General features: G+C 37.6%; 1 protein-coding gene across 4 annotated transcripts in view; it reads right to left on the bottom strand.

The window, feature by feature from the left end:
• Positions 1-239: 239 nt before the first annotated feature.
• The window catches only part of Serpini1 (serpin family I member 1), a 68,045-nt gene continuing 45,175 nt past the window's right edge, over positions 240-23,109 (bottom strand). For 3 of the 4 annotated variants that reach the window (XM_090338569.1, XM_090338580.1, XM_090338590.1), the window contains exons 2-10: positions 21,892-22,161; positions 19,951-20,181; positions 17,375-17,569; positions 13,383-13,587; positions 12,313-12,384; positions 9,284-9,381; positions 3,083-3,169; positions 766-855; positions 240-562 (exon numbers count right to left, since the gene is read on the bottom strand). In XM_090338569.1, the coding sequence (XP_090194695.1) occupies positions 486-562; positions 766-855; positions 3,083-3,169; positions 9,284-9,381; positions 12,313-12,384; positions 13,383-13,587; positions 17,375-17,569; positions 19,951-20,181; positions 21,892-22,141 (1,305 nt within the window). In that variant the 5' untranslated portion in view covers positions 22,142-22,161 and the 3' untranslated portion in view covers positions 240-485. The remainder of the gene's footprint in view (positions 563-765; positions 856-3,082; positions 3,170-9,283; positions 9,382-12,312; positions 12,385-13,382; positions 13,588-17,374; positions 17,570-19,950; positions 20,182-21,891; positions 22,162-23,109) is intronic. The other variant, XM_090338598.1, reaches the window with a different exon arrangement.

Below are 23,109 nucleotides of genomic sequence, written 5' to 3'. Positions count from 1 at the left end.
AACAAATGACAACTAGAGTTTTCCTGCACCACTTGCCTCACAGCGCATGTTATTGCTCATTGTATGCAGGTGTATAATGCTCATTTACTTTGATGGTTCAGTTCTGCACATTGACAAAGAATTTAAGATGCTCAGAAATACCATGACAATGCCTAAAGAAATATCATTGGTTCCAAATATCACCTAAAGTTATCTATCTACTACCATTATCTCTAAAATGGAAAACACCTGCTCATGTGTTCAATAGGTACTTTTATTTTACACAGCAGCACAACACACATTGACAGGAACAAAACCATTTCTTTAACTCTGATAACATTCCTTTGACAGGTTGACTTAGAATTCCCATATATTTGTTTCTATCTAGAGCTACTTGAAATATTATCTAAAGATACATGGCAAGACACAAATCCTAACTATGTTTATACCAGCTGTGAATGTCATGTGCTTTGTTAATCTTTTCCTCGTTATGGAAACGCAGTCATTTACAGTTCCTCGAAATCATGTCCCCTTGCATTCATTGTTTCCGGATGCATGACACGACCCATGAATAAGATCAAACCTGCGTTGGTGAAGGAAAGAATTAAATATTTATTCTCCTATTGCATGCAATAAGTAAACTTCCAACTATAAGACTCATTCTTTAAAAGAATCATTTGAACACTAGAGATGATGGGATAATTACTGTGGAGAAGTCCCTCATATATGGAAGGGAATTCCTTTGTGGTTTACAAAAGTAAGGTTCTGTTCCTAGAGCAGACTCACCAGTTCTCCTGTTCCTGATGAGAAAGAGAAATGGATGGTCTAGAATCACTTGGGGAGACAGCACAGCCATCCTGCTAACTGCAATCATTCCTGCAGCGTAGAGAGAAAGTAATTACATGTTTGTGGGTGTGCGGCTCATTGCTCAAAGCCATCTCTATCTAGCCTCTAATGCAAAGGCAATCACCTGCAGTAAATGAGAGTTTTAAGACTCACAGAGAAGAGAGTTGTCCACATATTAACGTCTCTATTTGATTCTTTCATTTTTAGTTTTTATTAACTTCTATTATTTACATGGGGGGAACTCACTATTGTCTCCACACATGTTTACACTGTATCCCAATCAACTCCAGCACCTCTAATACTCACACTGTACTTGATTCTTCAAAAAGAACAAACAACACACACATACACTCACACACATATGAACATGTAATTTCTGTTCTTCCATTAAACAAAACTGTACAATTTATTCTAGTGTTGAAAAAATTTACTCTTGGTCCAAGATAAACAGTTGTGCTTATATCAAATCATCTTGAAATTAGGAGGTAAAGAAAAATCTTGCAAAATGAAAAATGAAGAGTCTCTCTCTCTCTCTCTCTCTCTCTCTCTCTCTCTCTCTCTCTCTCTCTCTCTCTCCCTCCCTCCCTCCCTCCCTCCCTCCCTCCCTCCCTCCCTCTCTCTCTCTCTCTCTCTCTCTTTTGCTCTCGCTCTCTCGCTCTGGTACTGGAGCTGAGCTGTCCCTTAACTCTTTTCTTCTTAAAATTTGCACTCTAGGCCGGGAGTTTGGCCTAGTGGTTAAAGTGCTTGCCTAGCATGCATCAAGACCCAGGTTCGATTCCTCGGTACCACATACATAGAAAAAAAGCCGGAAGTGGTACTGAGGCTCAAGTGGTAGAGCTCTAGCCTTGAGAAAGTCCAAGGACAGTGCTCAGGCCCTGAGCTCAAGCCCAGGACTGGCAAAAAAAAAAAATTTGCACTCTACTCTTGGGCTACAGCTTTCTGGCCAGCTTTTTTGGTGTATAATTGGATATAAAAATCTCACAGGCTTTCTTTGCCCCGGCTGGCTTCAAATCATGAAATGCTCAGATCTCAAACTCTTGAGTAGCTAGGAATACAGGGTAAGCCATTGGTGTCCAGCAAATTTTTGAGTCACTGTTTCTATTGTCTGCAGAGGTTATTTGTGCATAGCAGGGCTCCAGGACTATGGCCAGAAAGATGGCAGCTAGAGAGGCGATCCAGTACTGAGAGATGCAACATGCTTCCCTTGGCTGCAAGATTGAACTCTTCCCATATCCTTACACACTAGATGCAGTCTGCTTAGTTGCCAGAATAAAAGCCTAGATTCAAGAAGTTTCATGATACCAGGGATTACCATGTTTGTGAAAATAGTATTATCACTGGTAAAGTCAGAAATAATATGTGAAAATATGTCAACGTATTACCAAAGGTGGAAAATATCTACTAAAATTTGATGTCAATCATTGACCAGGAGATTGAGGCAAATATAAACAAATTTTTTAAAACTCATGATAATAAAATAGTTCCCAGTTAACCAGAAAAGTCATAACTGTCTAGATAAATCAGGGTATTTATCCTGGTACATTGGACATGGACTATGACATCAATTAAAAACGATAAAATTTACTGCTTTATTGCTGTAATTTATTATAAGTTTCAAAAATTAGTGTATCTATCATCTATTATGCTCTTACTTTTACACTGGCAAAATGAAGAACCCATTTGTGAAACTAATTAGAGAAGAAGGAAAAATGTCAAAGTGTATAGTAGGCAGATATTTAAAATTCTTAAGCATGGACTGGGAATGTGGCTAAGTGGTAGAGTACTTGCCTAGCATGCATGAAGCCCTGGATTTCATTTCTCAGTACCACATAAACAGAACAAGCTGGAAGTAGCACAGTGGCTCAAATGGTAGAGGACTAGTCTTGAGAAAGCTCAAGGTCAGTGTCCAGGCTCTGAGTTCAAGACCCAGGACTGGGGCCAAAAACAAACAAACAAAATAATACTTACGCAGGCAACACAATGGGAAATTCTGTTTTCCCAGCCAGGGACAAAACTGCCCAGTACCTCATTAAGGAGAAAATAGAATGAGGTGAATCTTACAGTGACCTGGCTTGAATATACATTGCCCATCCTATTACGAAATTCTGGCAGGCCCAGTACATTTTCTGGCCTTCTAGCTTACAGGCAGTGTTTGGGCCTGGTATTGATCAATTCCTGACCCCCTTCCCAAAAGATGGTTTAAAATATTTAATCCTAGAAGGGGAGAGAGAATTTTGGAACACAAGTTAGTATGTACCTGCTGCAGCAACAGATTCCGAGCCTTCTTCATTAACCTCTAGGAAGGATTTGTGAATTGCCTTGGAAAGAAATACATCTTTGTTATCTGCAGAGAGGAAAAAATTAGAGCTAAGAAAGTATTTGCCTTTAGAAAATGAAAGATGATCCTAACACTGGCAAGATGCATTGTATCCACAAACTGGCATGTTGAACTGAAATCCCCAAGTACAACTCCATAAGTATCCTATTACTAAAGCCCAATTATAAAATAAGAAAATAGGTTGGAGAGGTAGGAGAAACACAAATACTGATATCAAAGACAAGAGATAATTTTAGATTTCATTTTGTGATTGAACAGGACCGATGAAGTTGTGTCTTTTCATTTCCTCACACTTTAAATCCTTTTGTTAATTTTCTCTCTCATTTTCATGTGTAGCTTTCCATTGTTTATTTCTTTTATTGCCAGAAAAAAGAAGAAGCTCTGATTTAAGTTGGGATTTCAAATTAGTCCATAACTCAAGCTAAAAATATCTTACATATTGTTCTTTAATTGTGAAATTAAAATTATACTACGAAATCAGTAAAAATCTAGAAGTAACTAAATTACTAATTTTTTTTTCCAGTCCTGGGGCTTGACTGCAGGGCCTGAGCACTGTCCTTGGGCTTTTTTCCTCAAGGCTAGCACTCAGCCACTTGAGCCACAGCACCATTTCTGGCTTTTTCTATGTATGTGGTACCGAGGAATCAAACCCGGGTCTTCATGCATGCTAGGCAAGCACTCTACCACTAGGCCAAACTCCTGGATCTAAATTACTATTTTTTAACTTTGTAATCATTGCAAAAATGTGTATGTCCTTGACAAAGAAAAATGGAATTGACTTGTAGCTTCTTTCAGAAATGAGGTTCTATTCTGTTCTAGTTTATGGACTTATCTGTGGATCACAAATGTGTTACCCCACAATTGGAAGAAGGAACTCATTTTTAGTAACAAGATTCTACTATCTTTAAGACTGCCTTTATATTTACGGTTATTGTTTGTCTTGTATTTATATTTTAAAGAATTACCCACCAAGACTTTGTTATGTGGTTAAGTTGATTCTTCTTAAACAAAACAAAAAAAGAATGACAGGAATGAGCACACACACACGCACACACACAAAGTTCCATAATGTACTAGTAGGGAGGAGAATGAATGGAGAGAGGATGAAAGAATGTGTATGAAAATGGAGCAGTGGATCTTATTGTGACTGGTTTGGGAAGGAAGAGAAGAGATAAATGAAAATGATGAGAAAAGTGAATCTGATCAAGATACATTACATTTATACATGGATTGTCCAAATGAACACCTTTGTATAACTAATTAATGTTAATTAACATATTAAAAGAAGAGAAGATGAATTTCTTAGCAACTTTCCTGGGTCATAGGGTGCAGATATTTGCTCAAACATTGTTCTGAGTATTGTTATAAAGATGTTTTGGAATGAGATTAACATTTAAATCTGAGGAGTTTGAATAAAGTAAATTGCCCTCACAGGGAATGGATTGGCTTCATTCATCAGTTGAAAGGTCTAATGAAGCAAAGACTTCTCCCAAGCAAGGCAGAATTCTCCCACAGACTACCTTCACATCTCAGCTGCCATTCTTCCCTGGGTCTCTGCTCTTCAAGATTTTTCTTTTCCTTTCTTCCTTCCTTCCTTCCTTGGTTCTTTCCTTCCTTCCTTCTTTCCCTCCTTCCCTCCCTCCCACCTTCCCTTCCTTCCTTCCTTCCTTCTTCCTTCCATCTCTCCTTCTCTTTCCTTCCTTTTAAATTTCACTGAGCAATGCTTCTCCTCTTCCACATATGGTGTCGAGGAGGGTGCCAGGGTTAGGAGAAGGCTGGCAGGGTGGCTGGTCACTGTGCATTAGTCTAGGCCGTTGCTTCCTTTGTGGCAGCAGCAGTGCCTCTGTGCTTCAGTTGGGACAGCGATTGCCACTATGAGCCCACCCAGGCGATTTAAAAAACATTCTGGAACTCAACTGCTACCACGTAGGAATACCATTTATTTGCTTCTCTGGGTTGGTTTTCTGGGAGAAGCAGCAGATTACCACCCATTGGTTGTTTTGTTTGTATGTTTGTTCCTGTACTGCACAGCAACTATGTACCAGACCCTGCTGATGCTCCGGGCACCATGTGGGGAAATAAAAGGGAAAGCAGTCATATGTGAAAGGACAATAAAACAAAATCTATTGATGACCCCAATTTCTGGGTATGGCCATGAACTAGAAAACAAGATAAGGCACTGTACTGATGGGTCATTGGAACAAAGAAGAGGAGACTTGGACAAAAGGTCTCCTAGGAAAGCTGAGACCAAGGTCATAAAATAATGGACCGTGGGTGTTTCCACTTTAGAAGATAGCAGTAACAGCAGTGTCACGGGAAAACTGAACGAGAACATAGGTGGAGATGGAAGATCCAGTTGAGTGGCTATTGCAGTAGTCCCGGCAAGTAAGCCGATGCAGAATAGGAATGGTGGCGGTGGATGAAAAAGGAGCCCTCTGGCATACAGGTGCAAGGAGAAAGAGATCAAACAAGGGCAAGACTGAAGGGCCTAGCTGCCATCTATCTACAGCCCTCGGCTCTACCCTGAATGTAGCTTTCTCTGTGTCTTTTCAATCCTTTTATTTTGTTGGCTCCTTTATTAAAGCTGGTGCTTTTGCAGAAGGATTTAATACTCTGCACCTTACACCTTTGATGGGGATTATTCATTAATCCAAATGCCGACAGTCGTTCATTTCCATTACAAAAATAGTCTTACTCAATAACCGGATCACTGCTGCACACAGGTGAGCATTTTAAACAGAGCCTGAGATGAAACCCACTTTCTGCACTCCCTCTATTTTATGTGCATTGCCTGCATCGTTACAGTGTTTTATGGTAACAGGATCCAGTATCAAAAGAACTGGATGCCAAATGGAGAGGAAGAATTCACACACACCCTGACCATCTCAATCTTAAATCATTTCCCTCCTAGATAAACAGGAAAGGACATCAAGGTGCTGGAGGGTCAGTCTCTATGAGATGAAATTCCCACAGACGACAGTGGTTGTAAACAGAAAAAGGAACAAAATATGGAGCACGTACTGAGTGATTATTTCTGGTGGGTGTAATGGGAGTGACAGGGGGAGCGATTCTGAGCTCCTTTCAGGAAGGATTTCAGGAGAGAGTGATTATATCATGATAGGGAGATACAGAGATGTGACATGGAGACCCGGTGGGTGTGCAGAATGGCTCGAGCCCAAGTCTTCCCTGTTCAGAACCAGCCACCAAGAAAGGCTGGAGGGAGCTGTGGCCTCTGTGGCCTCCCCAGGCGTGGAATGAATTGCTGCCTCTTCTAATGTAGGGGTTCTCTCTTCTTTTGCTGTTAACATTTGGGATGGGGTTTTCCTTTGTTGTGTGTGGGGGGGTGGACTGGTGCATGATAGATGTGGAGAGGTAACTCTGATCTCCACTGTTGGGTACCAATAGCATTCCTGGTGGTGACCACATAAATTGTCTCCAGGTATTGCCATAAGTTCTCTGGGGTGAAAGGCACGGTTGGGACAAAATTGTGCTTGTCAAGAAGCATTGTTCCAATGAGACATTTCACCAGTCTTCTGAATGTGAAATCCAGCCATTACATTTATCTCCTCATAAATCCTTCATGTTCCTTCAGGTCAGGCATAATATTCTGATCATTTCTTCATTTCTTTTCTGCCAGCACTTTTGCTCACACAACCCGCTACTTTGTGTATACGTAAATGTTAAACATGACAGGAAATTTAGTCATCAGGGTTTGCATGTCATTAGTAGTAGCAAAAACCCTAGCCATGCAAAAATGAATCCCAGAGCATATGGTGTCCAGTTGGCATGCCAAGAGCTACTAACACTCAGGGAAAGCTAATCATTCAAGAATCAAAGAATTCCCTGCTTTCCATCTTCCATGGTGAAAGCTACAACTGCATGGTTTAAGAATGTGTAATTCTGGATTCTCAGCTGGTGTTTTAAGAGGTCAAATAGTTCAAGCAATGAGATGAAGAAGGTGGATCCCCCCTCTAAATTCTTCCCTTCTCTCCAGCACTATTATTATCTGGTTAGTATATACATGGTGGGTTCACTCTGTCTGAGGCACTGGGCCAGCAACCAGGAATTCAGCCATAAACAGGACACAGATATATCTCATTTCCATTCCAGTTTGATCAAACTAATTGATACTTTGCATGCAGTGTATATGAATTTTTGGGAAGATGAATTTTGGAAGATTCCAAATCTCCAAACCATTTGTATTTATAATATAAATTTATAGCCACTCTTGTGCACACAGCACTGACAATTAAATATTACCTTATAAATTTTCCAAATATGTCAAAAATTATGTTACACTGACCACAATAATCACTTCGCTATTGCATATTACTCTCAGCAGGAATTATATTTAGGGTCAAGTAAATGCCTGAACATTTATGTGAGACAACAAAAAAATCACTAACCAAAGTGAAAAGATAGTTATGTTAAAAAAAATAAAGAGCACAATGTAATTTTCTTCTTGGAATTCAGCCAGTATGGCAAGGTGGGCTATCCATTTGGAAGGAAGGAAGCATTACAACGTTAAATTATGCTTCAACTCAGTTTCAACTATGAGTATATTTATTGGTACCATATGACCTTTAGAATATTCACCAGTTCTACTTTCTTGACAGTCCCAGAGAAGACCTGGAGCCCTGGAAACTTGGGTATAAGCTCAGAAAACATTTACCCCGGAAAATTCCATTTCTCTTGTGTGGACAGAACCATTTATATAGTAGACATTTAGCAAAGCTCTATTAGTGCTTAGGGCATAAGTTCTCTATATGAGAGCTAGAAGATGTGGTACCAAATGCATCAGTATCAACACATTGCTGGAAGCTGAGTGCTATTCAGAACACAACCTGCCCTGTCCCCAATCTAGAAAGGCAGGGATTACACAGTTCTTTGCAATTTTTTAAAGTTTTATTTCTCCCTCTCTCTCCCTCTCTCTCTGTCTCTCTCTCTCTCTGTCTCTCTCTCTGTCTCTCTGTCTCTGTCTCTCTCTCTCTCTCTCTGTATCTCTCTCTGTCTCTGTCTCTCTCCCTTCCATGCTCACATTTCATGCTCACAAGAATACATACACACAAGTATACATGTGCACATAAATGCACATGTACACACATAAATAATTTTAAAAGCGAAGGACGTTCTATCAAGTTGATTTGCTCTAGGCTACTCATTTAGGAGAGGACAATAAATTCTCCTGTGGCACAGGAAACTATGCCCGTGCCAGTCCTCTCTAGTTAGGGAATCAGGTTCAATAAAATTGCACATAAGGAGTCTTACAGGTTGAGCTTCTTTTATCTTAATCTATATCTGCTTTGTTTTATTAGAAAATAGATTCTACTTTTTTTCTCTGTTCCACAGAAATAGTAATCATTATATAAACTTACTTAGGTCTTAAGTGGTCTTTCATCTGTGATAAATTGCTTGAGTGTTAACCACTTAAGAACATACCCAAAAGCATTTTAAAAGTTCTAAATGCTTTAATGTTTTTACATTTTATGAATCTTTCTCTCCAAATAAATCAATGCACCTGAATCCAATAATTCAACTGGCTGAATCCAATAATTCAACTGGATGGGGGCGTAGCTAAAATAAATTACTCAATATCCAATGTACCAGTATGCTTTCAAGCTACTTCTTCAAAACCTTTGTTTTGGTTGAAGATAAAAAAAAATAGTTTATCTTATCTTGCTATGTATTCTTTATTCTTTTTTTTAAAAGCTTGTCTGTTTCTATGGCAGGGGACACTCTATCTTCTCTTGCTACTTTCTTTCCCATATGATTTATTATAGTGTAATATATTGAGATGTTCAATCAACACATTTATTGATTATATACTCTACAAAACATTATGACAGATGTGGATGGAGAATTCAAAGTCATTTAAGATAAGATTTCAGAAGAACATACTTTATCAAAGATAAGACATGGACCAGTTATTACAAACTTAATGTTATTATATCAATGTTATTTATAGCTTTTCTTATTGAAGTTAAATATACTTCTTGCTAGATTTATTTGGCAAATGATAACTAGATTCTACCTCAGAACTCCACAGCAAACAGAAATGTTGTCATTTTTAAAAGCTTTCATGAAATAACATTTTTTTCAGTGTTGGCATGTATTTCTTACCAGACAGGCCTGTCAAGTTTGCATTTTTTAAGAAAATTTCATTTACTCCAAGGGCCTTCAAAATGTCTTTTAAATCAATTTCTTGTTCCACTGTGAACCTAGAAAACATAGAGGGTAGGGAGAGTGGAATATTTAGTTATACTTTCTTACCTAGAATAAGGGTAAAGGTTAAATATCTTTATTGTAAAGGTCTACTTTATAGAGGGGAAATTAGGCTAAAACTGGCTTTTGACTGAAAGAAAACTTTGGTTATAATAAAAGAAATGCAGGAAAACAGAATAATGACATGAGATAATGACATTTAAATTCATAAGTTAAAAAACATTTGATACAGTTTCAAATTTTTAATTAAATTTTTTACTATATAAAAATTGCAAAACTCTTCAAATTCTTTTAACCCAGTATGAAATCTGTATCATTTTTCAAGGTGTCAGCAACTAATCATGAATTCTCCCAAAGTATTTAATTTTCTTCTTCATATCTTGGCTGATTCTTGCTGTTCATTTATTTCCTGCCCAAATGGATCAATGTTACAGAAGAGCCAAGTTCTGATAGCCAACTAATACATGCTGCATTTCAATTCATTAAAATTAGCATATTAAAATGCACCTGAAGTTATGTGTCTGTTAATACCCACAACATAAATAATCCCATTCTTATGAGTTCATCATAGAAAAAACACTTACCAATGAAAATGCATTAGATACTACATCTTAAAAACGGTAAGCTTTTTCAATTACAATAAGGCTTTCTCTGACAATAATTATGGCTTTTCATTTTTTGCTTTAATGGACTGTGACTGATTATGCACAGATGTCTGTCGATGTTATAAGAAAAACAAAACATTAAGCAGAGTGGCCATCAATGAAATCTTAACTTTATAAAAATGGTTTCCACCATAAGCCAGATTGGTTAGTATGGAATGGCACCTTTTTTTCTGACATTGATTCACATAGTTATCCTCAGTGCAGATGACATATATGTTTTTAGGCTATAGGTTATGTCTTTAAATGAACTTAGTCCAAATGCCTTAATGTTTTGTTAACATTATTTCTGATGTCTTTTAGAAGAACTAGAAGTAAATGTGTGCTATGAACATGATTCAGGCACAAAGAGAATGAACAAGGATATTAATTTCAGCATTTCCATGTACATAAACAAATAAGATAGATTCATAAATGACTACCAAAGAATGATAAAATTACTAGTTTTATCATAATTTTTATATTGGATTGGCTTTACTTTATTTTTTACCAAAGTAACCATTGTTTGTGAAATAAATTGCTCTATGGTATACATCTCAAAGGGGAATGCTTAGAAAAATATAGAATGACTCAGAGAATATATTTGGAAGCATATATGCTATTATGTATTCATGCATTTATTAAGGTCTCTTTAACTAAAAAGTACCCCAAATGCCCTATCTACCATATAAATCTTTAGGATGACATTTAAAAGCTCTGTGTACATAATCTAGTATAAGTGTAAGTAAAAGCAGGAGCAGGCAGGACAGGGATGTGGTGAAATCGTTTCAGAAATGCAAATTTGCATTTTCAGAATACTATTTCTACATGAATGAAATTAAATATCCCATTAAACACATATAGTTGGGTAAATCCAGTCATTAGAAACATCTTTACCTTTTCTAAAACTGGGTCACATAATCCATTGCCTTCCTTCAACATTTATAAAGTGCAATATCATGGAGAGAGTGGATAGTTCCCCCACTGACTATGATAACATACCAGTATTTGAAATCAGTCAATGTGTTAAAAAGGGAAACTAAATTTATCTCATGGAGATATTTAGCCTCCCACTTACATTAGCCATCTGAGAGTTCATTAAACTCCTAGGAAGATGGAGACATAGTAATTAGCTGTGCCCAGTTTAGTAACAGGCATTAATAAAAGGACTTGAGCTAAACTATTTCATAATTGAAGAGTATCTCTCAGAAAATGAAATTTTAACTTTCTTCTGCTGCGATGATCAATTTCTTGGTGGATAGGACTCCGAGATTGCATTTTTCTAGAGAACATGGGTGAATAAAAATACATGATACTTCTTAAGTATTCATTTAGAAGCCTGCTAAAATACTCCAAAACCACTTTACATTATCACAGAACTGAAGGTCTTAGAGATGTGGCTGTTGGCTTATGGGATTCAACCAGGGATGCATTAACACTGTATTGAGTTTTGAAAGGATTCTCCTACAAAATGTAAGAAAAATACAAAGTCAAGGATAAAAGATCACCAAGGAAAGGATGAAAATGGACTAAATAGTTTGCAAGTAGTTTAGATCTGACTTAGATAGTAATTTAAATTCCGTATCAAATTAATTAAGTCCAATATTATTAGTGTTAGCTTTATGACACACTAGTCACATATTATGTAAAATCTAATACTATATTTATAAATTGACTTAATTTATTAGCCATTCATTGACTACTTCTTGAAAACACATTTACAGTGGAATCCTTGTGTATAAATGTATTATCATGGAAGCTGCTAATTATCCTAGCCCAAAAGAAAACATGAGGCATTGGGTTATGATTACCATAATTTCTGTAACAGACTAAGAAATGCTTGTTATGCATTATGTATGGCTGTTGTGAATATATAACATGACATAAGTTTCAAGCCAAAATACGTACGGTTCCATAAAAATCTCCTTAATTAAATAAGCAAACTATCTGGTAAGCCTGGAAAACCTTAGCATTTGCATGATAGAATTGCTAAATAACAATTCCTAAAATTAGAATACATACAATAGAGTTAATGACTTTTTAATAATTCAGTGTTATTATTAATCCTTTATTACCTCTGAATGCTCATGCAACTAATCATATTTGAACACTTCTTGATTTGGAATGAGTGTGAGAATAGATAAACAGATTAGTCTTGTTTTCTAGCTTAAATGTATGCATTATGTTTATGAATATGTATGTGCTATCTGATGTAGCTTTGCTTCTAGGCGTTAAGGTCTTAACGGCAAAATAAATATCTTCGGTTTGATTTCATTTTTAGAATACTTGCTGTGCACCCATGGTGGAGGAGAAGAGAGGCTCACAAAACCAAAGCAAGACTCACAACTGGTACTGCGACTGTGGGATGCAAGAAGGGGCAAAGATGAGATACCAGTAGCATCACCTGCTCCATCAGACCATTCACAGAAGGCTGACTAGTGGACCTGATGTCAGAACTGGCCACAGGACTAAGAAACCAACATCTTATAAAGGAATGTGGGGAGGAAATTTTTAGAAAATGGAAATGGAGACTTGGAGGCATAAAAAGAGGATGAGGCATATGGCCTAACTAGAAGAAAATGGATAGCTCCGGTTACGATATGTTGGTGGGCAGAGGTAGGGCTGAAGAAGTGAATAGTAGCTGGAATAGTAAAGGCCTTACATAGCTGTTACTCTTTCAGTCACAAGGATCACTTTGCTTCTTATTGCTTATTTATTATCATCATTGTTGTTTATTATTTATGTATGGCAACACGGAGCACTCTGATTTGCTTATAGTTCTTCTTGCAATGCCAGAGATTGTTTTGTCTCCAGCCACATTCAACTTCAGTAATAAAATAGAGAAGAATATCAGGGTGGATGATACTCAGAGTAGTGCTTGAAAACTCTGCAACAAGCCTAGGAAATTTGAACCATATCTAAACACTACATGTAGGTTTAGATACATAGAACTGAGTGCCTCCATGAGTAACCTGTGCCCGGGGGAGGGACCACATGAGTAGGGAAGAATAATTAGAAAGAAGAATGGAAGGAAGTAGAGGAAAAGGAGTTGGGTACACTGAGCTTGAAATAGCAGAATGTGGAGTCCATTGGATCACAATGGTCAGATTGGGCAACTGGTCAACAAGCTTTGTGTATACCTGTGTTCCCAGCAGAAGCAAAATGGTTGAAGAGGTGGTTCAAGCATGGTTGGTAGAGTGCTTGCCTCACAAATGTGAGTCCTTGAGATCAAGCCCCAGTCACACACACACACACACACACACACACACACACACACACACACACACAGTGCCAAGAGAGTTTCTGAGGCCTTCCTTCCTTTGTACTGTGGGCAGGATCCGGTAGGAGCCTCTCACCTAGGTAGGTAGACTTCCACTTTTTGCTTCTTCACAGAGTTTGCCCATTCTTCAATCAACTGTGCTTTGAGCAAGGGCTCTAGAGCAGCCAGCGGAACTTCCTGTCTGGATAGTATCAGCATCATACTCAGATCATTCGTTTCATATGGAATTTCTAGGACTTGGTAGATTCCACCAGCTTCATTGGAGCCATCACTGAATTCTCCTGAAAAGAGAGAATCACAAAAAAGACCCAAATTAAAGATTTTTTAATGTTTAAATTTGTAATAAGTTGTACTGGAAATAGTTTACAGAAAACACGGAATTCAAACATCTAAAAATGAGCTCTAAGCCAGGTGCCGGTGGCTCACACCTATAATCTTAAGTGGCCCAGGAGGCAGAGATCTGAGGATCATGGCCAATCCAAGCAGTAATGTGCATGAGACTCTTATTTCCAGGTAACCCCTGAAAAGACCCGAAATGGCACTGTGTCTCAAGTGACAGAGAGCTAGCCTTGACTAAAGGTAGCTCAGGGACAGCAACCAGGCCCCAGGACCATAAAAGAGAGAGAGCATGCTCTGGAAAGAAAGGACTTGAACTCTGGGCCTGGATGTTGTCCCTGAGCTCTTCTGCTCAAAGCTAGGACTCTACCACTTGAGCCACAATGCCACTTCTGGATTTTTCTGTAGTTACTTGGAGAGAAGAGTCTCACAGACTTTCCTGCCTGGGTTGGCTTTGAACCACAATCCTCAGATCTCAGCCTCCTCAGTAGCTAGGTTTATAGGCATGAGACACTAGCACCTTGCTGAAACATTTATTTTTAAGTGAGATAATTCAGTTTATTTATTTTTAAAATATTTTTCTTGTAATTGTCAGATAGAAGGTGCATTAATTCCCATACATTGATACCCTTTCACATGTCTTGGTCCCCACTACCCTCCCCCACACCCCCCCATCTTGGTTTTCCCCCTTCCCTATCCAATTTCAAATAACCAAATACAAATATATCCAATATATCAGATAACAAAGTGAGATACTATAACAATATGATATAACCAAGGGACAGCAAAAGAGATGAGAGATAGCATAGTACATTAAGGACAACAATCATTCATTATATGGCTTTTGTTTCAATATCCTGGAGGCCCTTTCAATTAGCTTCATACTATATGGCCTTATGTATCAAGGTTTTGCTCTATTGCAAATCTCTGCTATGAGAGCCCAAGGTTTCTACTGATTATAACAAATGAGGGAAACCATTTAGCCTATCTTCCTTTGAGTCTGGCTTACTTCACTTACTATGATTTTTTCTAAGTCTTTCCATTTCCTAACAAAATGGGTCGATGTCATTTTTTTCTGACAGCAGCATAGAATTCCATTGTGTACAAATACCACAACTTGTTGATCCACTCATCAACTGAGGGACTTCTAGGTTGGTTCCATATCTTTGCTATGGTGAATAATGCTGCAATGAACATCATTGTGCTAGTGGATTTAGTATGTCCTTGTTTCTGGACAGTTGGGTAAATGCCTAGTAGTGGAATTGCTGGGTCATAGGGGAGTTCTATGTTTAGTCTTTTGAGGCACTGCCACACTGCTTTCCATAGTGGTTGAACGAGTTTGCACTCCCACCAACAGTGTAGTAGTGATCCCTCCTGGCCACATCCCCTCCAGCATCTGTTGTTATTAGTTTTCTTGATCCTGGCCATTCTAACTGGAGTGAGGTAGAATCTTAGCGTTGTTTTGATTTGCATTTCTTTTATGACCAAAGATGTTGAGCATTTCTTCATGTGTCCATAGGCCATTTTTGTTTCTTCTTCAGAGAAGACTCTCTTTAAGTCTTTGGCCCATTTTTTAATGGGACGGTTGTTACTTTGGAGATTAGTTTTGGAGTGATTCAATTTTTTGAGCTGTTGATATATTTTAGATATGAGACCTTTGTCCGCTGTATGCTTGGTGAAGATCTTCTCCCACTCTGTAGGCTTCAAATAGAAGAGGCAATCCAAAATTTCATATGGAATAATAAAAGACCCCGTATAGCAAAAACACTTCTTAGCAGAAAGAACAGCGCAGGAGGAATTTCAATTCCAAACTTTAGACTCTATTACAGAGCTATAATTATCAAAACAGCTTGGTACTGGCACAAGAACAGGCCTGAAGACCAATGGAATAGAACTGAGGACCCAGATATTAAACCACAGACCTATGGCCACCTAATCTTTGACAAGGGAGCAAAAAAAAAATAGAATGGAGGAAAGATAGCCTCTTCAACCAGTTGTGCTGGCAGAACTGGTTAAGCACCTGCAGAAAACTAAAGTTGGATCTTTCTTTGTCACCCTGCACTAGAATTAACTCTAAATGGATCAAAGACCTGGAGGTAAAAGCTGACACACTGAAAACTTTACAAGAAGGAATAGGAGATACACTAGGCCTCCTTGGCACAGGTCGAAACTTTATTAATAAGGACCAAGAATCACAACAAATCAGAGCAAGGCTGGATAAGTGGGACTGCATTAAACTGCAGAGCTTTTGTATGGCAAAGGACATAGCTAGTAAATTCATTCAGTTTATTTAAAGCAGATCATCTGGAATGATGAAAAATCTAGTCCTGGCTCCAAGCTGGATGTAAATAACATTGTCCAATGACATTTGGTGCTCCAATATCATGGGGTTCAAGGCCAGGGTTGCACAGATAAAATGAAATCTCAGCATCCTTCAGTATTGGTCCAAAGAATCTGTGATGATTCAGATCTCAAACTGGGACGAGAGTTTGGCCTAGTGGTAGAGTGCTTGCCTACATGCACAGAGCCCTGGGTTTGATTCCTTGTTGCCACACACACAGAAAAAGCCTGAAATGGTGCTGTCACTCTACTGGTAGATCTCTAGCCTTGAGAAAATTCAAGGACAGTGCCCAAGCCCTGAGTTCAAGCCCCAGGGCTGGCCAAAATTCCCCCCAAATTCAAACTATTTCATTAAATCAGTAAGGTAATTTGCTTCATGTTTTGTGAATTTAGCCAAATTATGAATGTGTATATATATTCATACACACACATATATAAAATGTTCTTATGGATATTTTCCTAGAACAAATTGGCTTTTTTTCTATATCACAGTAAACACTTTGGTTTCCATAGTAATGCTTTGACTGTTAACTTGAGCAGTGTGATTATCATCTTTTAATATACTGTGTGTGTGTGTGTGTGTGTGTGTGTGTGTGTGTGCTGGCTTAGGGGCTTGAACCCAGAGCTGTCTTTGAGGTTTTGTGCTTGAGGAACGCTCCCTACCACTTGAGCTACAGCTTCACTTCTGGCTTTATTTATGCTTAATTGGAGGTAAAGTTTTTAATGGATATTCCTGCCTGGACTGGCTTCAAACCGTGAACTTCAGTTCTCAGAGCCCTGAGTAGCTAGGATAACAGATGTGAGCAACAGATATCTGTCGTATAGTACTTTTTAAAATGGAATGAACTATTAGTTATAACATACACCTGGCTTACAATTACATTTATGATTATGACTTGACAAATTATTGCAATTCAATTCAGAACATCTAGAGGTATAGAAAATCAGCCTTGAGAAAAAGCCAACCAAAAGTTCCAGGCACTGAGTTCAAGCCCCAGAACAAATAACAATTTTTTTAAAAAGTAATAACATAGAAATACCAATTTTTCTGTAGGAAGAATGTTTCTAGTTAGTTGTGTAATTCAATGAGTGATAGGAGTTCTAATCTAATCTAGTCTTTGGCAACTCATATCGATAAAAATCAACACAAAGAATTTATTTGCACATTGTGAGCTATTTAACGTGGACCATGTGACTGGTTGTATAAAATTAAAGAAGTGCCTTGGAAAACTGTCAGTGGCTCTAAAATCCTCTCTGAATCTCATTGCAGGCATCTGAAAATACAGCTAAGAATATTGAACTGCTGTCCCAATTGCGTTGACGAGGAGTGTGAGTAAAAAGGATTTCTAACATGCCACAAGAAGAATGATCTAGAAATCAAAGGAGCCATACCATAATAGAATTCTCCTTGTTGGTACATCATAGGGATTTGCACTTCTTGTTCATCATCTTTAGTGAAGGAGAAAGTTCTAGTATTTTCAGGCCGAAACTGTGACTTCCAGTTCCCTTTGAAATAGACAGCGTTGATGAGGGCCAGATGAGTGAGGGCATCAAAATCCCTGGGGGACACCAAATCTCTCAGCAGATCTATTTGGCAGTGGGGGGGGGGGGGCGGGGGAGGAATGGAACAGATGAACAGTTACATTAAATTAAAAAGGGAAAGGAAAGGCTTAAAGATCATCAGAATACCATCTAATTGTGATCCATATAAATGGTAATGCTGCATTTGTAGTGAAAGTAAAAAGTATTTACTGAAGAATAAAAACCGTAGTAAGAGGGAGAAGGAGGGAGGGAGAAAGAGAGAGAGAGAGAGAGAGAGAGAGAGAGAGAGAGAGAGAGAGAGAGAGAGAGAGAGAGAGCGCACAATTAAGGGCATATAAAATAAGAGTATACCATACAGACCACATAGAATCTTGGACTTCACTTTCTATTTTCAACAATCACAAATTGCAAGTAACAGAAAACTCTTAACACAGACTAAGCACTCAACTATTCAAAGTTCATTCTTGCACTGTACACATGATTAAGTGTCATCCAATTCAAACTCCTCTCCCATCCCATGCATACTGAGTTCTTTCTGTCAATCTGAAGCTGCTTTTGAATGGATGAAAACAAATGAATGAAAGCCAGTTTAACTTATTATGCATTATCTGCCATCTTTTGAAAGGTTCCCTTTCAAATCTATTCAGAAAGATTTTAGTTCTTCGTTTTTTTTGCTAACTGTGCTTAAAAGACTTTGAGTATGAATAGATTTTAATTATTCAATACATTTAACAGAGTATTATTCCATTTTTTAAAAATGCTAGGAAACACTGAAATAGATTTCATTGTCATACAATTTAGTCTCATAATTGAAAAACAGGGGGCCAAAATTTGCTCAGTATTCTCATTTTATTTATTTTTATTTTTTATTGAGCAATGTTTTATTCATTTTTTTCCAAAAGTAATGTTTGTCACAACATAATAACTGGCAACTGCTCAGAATGGTTGTCTGTGAAAGGACTGGAAACTGATGGTGCTAATGCAAGAATTGATTGTATTTTATTATGACCTTGTCTTTTTAAATTAATAAATCAAAGGAATTTATTGCTTTGGCATAAATATATTAAGAGGAAGAAGAAATTAAATGGTAAATATATTGAGGTAGATTTGCATGTGCCATTATCCAAAATCTCTAAGGCATAGTAATGAATGATAAATGCACATTGATGCAAGCGCATATGAAATGATCACATTCATACTGGAATCTAAAAACAAGCAAACAGAAAAAATACACTGTCACATTGTAAATCATGTCTAGGTGAATATACTTAAAATGTACTTAAACCATCTAAAAGTGTCAACATGAAACCATGATTGTGGAGTTGACAGGTTCTAGAGTTGCTCAAAAATGGTGTAACATTACACAAAGGAAACTAATGTATCTTCTTGTAATTAAAATTAAATGTAAATAAATTATGAATATTGGTCTGTAAGTCCTTATTAGATGTGCAATCCATATTTTATTGTAATTTTCTTTTTTATTTCTACAGTATTACAAAGATTGTGGCTTGTAAAGAAATGTTACTCATTAGTATTCTCATTTTAGTAGTCTAGCTCCACTTCAGGTAGAAAATGGCTCAGTATCATGTGACTTGTAGAATATCTGGTATGTGATTAGCTGATTGAACTAACATTATTTGGGGACTCTTGACATATAATGAACAGGTACATTAATCTAATTTTTTAAAGCCTTAGTTTTTATATTCTGACTTCAATTGTTTTGCTTGAAAATAAAATGATAAAATATGAAACATCTTCATCTCAAATACATTTAAAATATGAATTAGAAATTAAATGGATAACACATGCCTTCAATTCAAATTCTTTTCTACTTACTTGCCCTTAAAATGGTCAACTCTTATTAAAAAATGAAGCATTCAATTTTTTTAAGCTTTTATTCAACCAATTTGGCTGTAAAGCCAATGAATACCTTTAAACTCTAATTTTTATCTCTCTCTTTTAACCTATTGTAGGCATGGTATTAAAAGAATCACTAACTCTGGCTCAGTGGTAGAGTGTTTGCCTGGCATGTATGAGGCACAGGGTTTTGTCCATTGGTGCCACATAAATAAGAATTAAATAAAGTTAATTTTAAAAAGTCACTAATTATTATTCTATATGATAACTAATTTTTAAAATAGTTGAAAATATGCATACTAATTAGCACTATGAAACACTGAAAACCCATCAATCAGAATGTATAGATTTCCAATGATGAGAGCTAAAATTCTATACATTCCAAGAGAGAACTTCTTTCTTCAATGTTCATTCAAAAACGATATTCCTAAAATGGACCATAATATACAAAAGTCATCACCAGACACTCAATTCAAGAATATCAAACCTTCAAATGCAAAAAGAGTGAATGAGCTCTTTCAAAAGTCATAGGTGGTTAACACCAAGATATTAGAGAAAGAAAGACATACTATTTGTGGTATTCTCCACCCACTTATTGATGGTGTCGGCCACAGCTACATTTTGGCTGAAGTCCACATGATTTACTTCTGCATTAAAGTATTTTTTCGTCATTTGTAAAAAGTTCTCATTAACATGGAGCCCGTTTTGCACAAAGAGGGAATTGGCAATTTTCATCACATATTGATTCTCTTCAGCTGTTACCATGTTAGAAAAATCCTTCAAGAAAGAAAGCTCTTCACCTGAAAGACAATGGACACGTAGATTAGTGAAACAAACGTGGTGGGAGAGCTATGAGAGTTCAAAGCAGTAAAACTAAACAGGGAACAAGAGGAAGACTGGGCCCAAGGAAAAGTTGCTGCCGAGTTATTACATTGACAACATAAGGAGACCCCGATGACTATATTGTCTTTACACACTTGAATTAACATGTGTAGCTTTTCCTTCCCATCTTCCTTCCACATTTTTGCTTTGCTAAGAATCAAACCCTGGGATTAAAACTGTAATACTTAGCCATATCACCAGTGATGACTACATTTATTTTTTTGTCAGTCTTGGATATCAAGCTCAGGGTCTGTGCACTGCCCCTCAGCTTCTTTTGTTGAAGGCTAGCCCTCTACCACTTTGAGTCCCAATTGGTGGTTAATTAGAGATAAGAGCCTTACTGGACTTTCTTGCTCAGGCTTGTTTTCAACAGTGACCTTCAGCTCTCAGCCCCAAGTAGCTAGGATTATAGGTGTGAGCTACCAGTGCTAGGATTATAGGTGTGAGCTACCAGTGCTAGGATACTACTTTTAATTTTGTTATTATCTTGAAAGAATTTATAAAGTAGATATTGTACTGAGTTTTTTAAATTTCAGAGTACTCAGGGTTTTTTTTTTTTCAGAAGATTCCTAGTATTTTATTTTGCAACTATCAAGAATTCACATGAATTACCTAATTTAAAATTCAATTGCTTCTTTACATTTTATTCATATTAGTCATTTTCAATCCTTTAAAGATTTAGGAAATTCTAATTTATAACTACAAATCCATTAGAAATTGTTGTAGATCTTAACTTCCTGGTAAATTAATTCATATGCACAGTAGACACATCAAAGTAAAACCCCTACACCATGTTACAATAATGATAAAATACAGAAATTTAACCCCAACACGTACTATTTTTATAATCAAAAACTTCTTAGATGTCATTTAAACAATGAGGATGCAGTTAACTTTTAAGCAAAATGTCTGATTTTTAGAAAGCCATGTTACCTTCTTTCAAATGTAATGACTATGTAGCAGTCATTATAATCATGTTTGTCATTCTCTTACATGATAATTACTACAGGCGCTTCTCACTAGACAGGAAACTACAGAACCAATTTTATATCTCTTTATCAGAATGAGGCTTATTTAAACAGATATATATCTATATCTACATAGGTTAAACATATATATATCTCCATATACTGATAGATAAATATATAGATATATATACGGGCAGATAATAGATTAGGTGTGGGCTGGCCCTGGGCCTCCATCTAAAGGCCTGGACACTGTCCCTGAGCTTTTTTTTTTCTTCAGGCATCAATCTACTACTTGGGCCATAGCTCCACTTCCAGCTTTTTGGTAGTTATTTGGAAATAAGAGTCTCAGAGATTTTACTGTCTAAACTGGCTTCAAACAAAGATCCTCAAAACTCAACCCTCTGAGTAGCTAGGATTAGAGGCAGGAGCCACTGGCACCCAGCCTAAACAACCATTTTTTTAAAGATATATTTCCTTTAAATTCATTCTTTTAGAGTTGGAGCCAGGAATTGACTCTTTCCTTCTTTCCTAATCCTTCTCTCAGCTTTACCACGTTCTTCCTTATCCTGATCTAACACAGCTGCCTCTGGTGTCTGGAGATAAAGTGGAAATTAAATTCAAGTCAAGTGATGGTGAGAAATGAAAACCTAGGACACTTACCATCTTTCAGGCTGTCATAGCCCATGGAGTGGCGGAGTTCCTGCAGAGTAGACCCGCGAGCCCCGAGTTCCATCATTCCCATGCCAAGAGCAATGCTCAGGGGTGAGAAGAGAATATTTTCCTCTTCCACAGTGGCGCGAAGATGGTGATACAGATGCACTGGCAACTCAGCAATGGACTCCTCAGGAAAAGTGGCCTTGACGGCCAGACTTTGCAAAAGCAGCAAGGGGAAGAGTTCGAGCAAAGCCATAGTCTGCAATAGTCTCAAGGCTAGAAAATAACAATGTGCATGGAGCTTATTATCTCAGAGAAATAACATTAAAAAGTGAAAATAGGAAATAATTACTTCTTGGCAAAGTTGTAAGGTAAAACAAATAATTACAAACATATACAAAATTGTTATAACAACCTCCCTTCAGAAAATATTCCTTTCCTTTCCCCTTTCTTCTTTCTTTTCTCCCTCCCTCTCTCCTTTCCTTCCTTCCTTCCTTCCTTCCTTCCTTCCTTCCTTCCTTCCTTCCTTCCTTCTTTCCTTGCTTCCTTCCCTCCTTCCTTCCTTCCCGCCTTCCCTCCTTTCTCCCCTGTCCTTTTGTACCGGGAATTAAAGCCAAGGCCACGTTAGTGTTAAGTACATACTCTACAATTGAGTTAAACCCTCCCAAAGTCCTACCTTTTACAATTCAATTGACAATCAAATAAGGAAATAATACTGCTACCTTCTGGAGGATTCTCTCAGCAACAGGATGCTATAACTCATGAAGTTCATTGTATGTGCAAGTACATGACAAGCGATTCTAAACCATGCTGTTGACACTCACAAATACCTCACCATCATATCACAAGACTTGCTTACGATTTTGAACCAAATTATCCTAGTGACCATGAGACTGTAAGGGATAGGATAGACTAATGAAAAGCACCAGATCCTTCCAGGGCTGGACATGAGCTAAGTGCCCATTTTCTACCATTCATACAATGACAGCACCTGCAGTTACCCACTTGTTTGGGCAGAGCTGGCCCTCAGGTCAGCCTAGTTCATTCATCCCAGGCTGCAGAGCACACCAGAAGTGGCAAGCTTGAGAAAAGACTCCACCCACCTTTGAGGGCTGCTGGTTCTCCGAGCTGCTGTTCTCAATAGGAAGCAGCATTTGTGCACAGCTATCTCTGCATCTCTCTGCCTCTCCTTTGCTATTATTCTAGACTCATTTCCCACAGGCA

This window comes from Megascapheus bottae, chromosome 1 (assembly GCF_031878675.1).
Source record: "Megascapheus bottae isolate mThoBot1 chromosome 1, mThoBot2.hap1, whole genome shotgun sequence".
NCBI lineage: Eukaryota > Metazoa > Chordata > Mammalia > Rodentia > Geomyidae > Megascapheus > Megascapheus bottae.
This window is presented reverse-complemented; position numbering and strand designations above follow the sequence as displayed.